General features: G+C 38.4%; 1 protein-coding gene across 1 annotated transcript; it reads left to right on the forward strand.

Annotated features, from left to right (window-relative positions):
- Positions 1 to 1,203, forward strand: LOC146922837 (uncharacterized). Its single transcript, XM_085711617.1, has one exon. The coding sequence runs from the start codon at positions 1 to 3 to the stop codon at positions 1,201 to 1,203; it is 1,203 nt and encodes a 400-aa protein (XP_085567743.1).

Here is a 1,203-nt window from a genome sequence, read left to right on the forward strand (position 1 = left end):
ATGAACGGTAGCAGCAGTTTCAATACGCATCTTCCAATTCTTGAAGCACGTAATTGGGAAAGATGGAGTGCAGTGATGAAGAATCTGTTTGGAGCACAAGATTTGCTTGAAATTGTGCAGAATGGTGTAGCTGATTTAGCAGTGAATGCGACAGAAGTGCAAAGGAACGCACACAGAGATCTGAAGAAGAAAGATTGCAAGGCTCTGTTCTTGATTCAACAAAGTCTTGATGAAGCCAACTTTGAAAGAATCTCAAAGACGGTTAGTTCCAAGGAAGCATGGGATATTCTTTCAAAGTACCATGAAGGTGACGAAAAGGTGACGTTGATTAAGCTTCAATCACTGAGGAGAAGGTTTGAGTTGATGCAGATGGATGATGATCAGAAAATTTCTGAACACATCTCCAAACTCATCAATCTTGTGAATCAGATGAAGGCTTGTGGAGAAGCCATGACAGATCAACAGATTGTTGAGAAGATCATGAGGACTTTATCTCCAAGATTTGATTTCATTGTGGTGGCAATTCAGGAATCAAAAGATGTTAAGACATTGAAGATTGAGGAGTTGCAGAGTTCTTTAGAAGCTCATGAATTGATGGTTTTAGAAAGGAGCAGTGAAAGATCAATTCAACAAGCCTTGCAAGTTCAAACTATCAAGAAGGATGAAAATGATAGAAAGAATTCCAAGAAAGGGAGGAAAAACCCTAAGGGAGGAAATGGATCTAAAGGCAAGAACAATGGATCTGAAAAAGGTGAATCTTCAAAGGAAGGAAATTCTAATCAGAAGAAGATAACTGATAAGAAGAAGATTCAATGCTTCAAATGTGAGAAATTTGGGCACTATGCTTCAGAGTGTTGGTCTGGTAAAGGAAAGAAATCAAAGAATGATGAAGAGGAAGCAAAAATTGCACAAGATGATTCAGATTCAGAGTCATTATTCATGATGGTTACAACAACCAGTAATGAGAGCTGCAATTCAGAAAGTTGGTTCTCAGATACTGGTTGTTCTAATCACATGACTGGTAACAAGACATGGTTAAGACAAGTGGATCCTGGAAGGAATACAAAAGTCAAGCTTGCAGATCATAGAGTCTTGGTTGCAGAAGGAATGGGGAATATTGCCATTGAAGGAAAGAATGGAAAAATGGCAATAATTGAAGAAGTTCTTTATGTCCCTGGTGTAACGCCCGTCTTAATTATTTAA

This window comes from Medicago sativa, chromosome 5 (genome assembly GCF_051527215.1).
Source record: "Medicago sativa cultivar Bolivia chromosome 5, Bolivia_mono, whole genome shotgun sequence".
Taxonomy (NCBI): Eukaryota; Viridiplantae; Streptophyta; class Magnoliopsida; order Fabales; family Fabaceae; genus Medicago; species Medicago sativa.

Excerpts from the sequence above, each read along its gene's own strand:
- LOC146922837 (XM_085711617.1), top strand. The coding sequence starts at position 1 with ATGAACGGTAGCAGCAGTTTCAATACGCATCTTCCAATTCTTGAAGCA.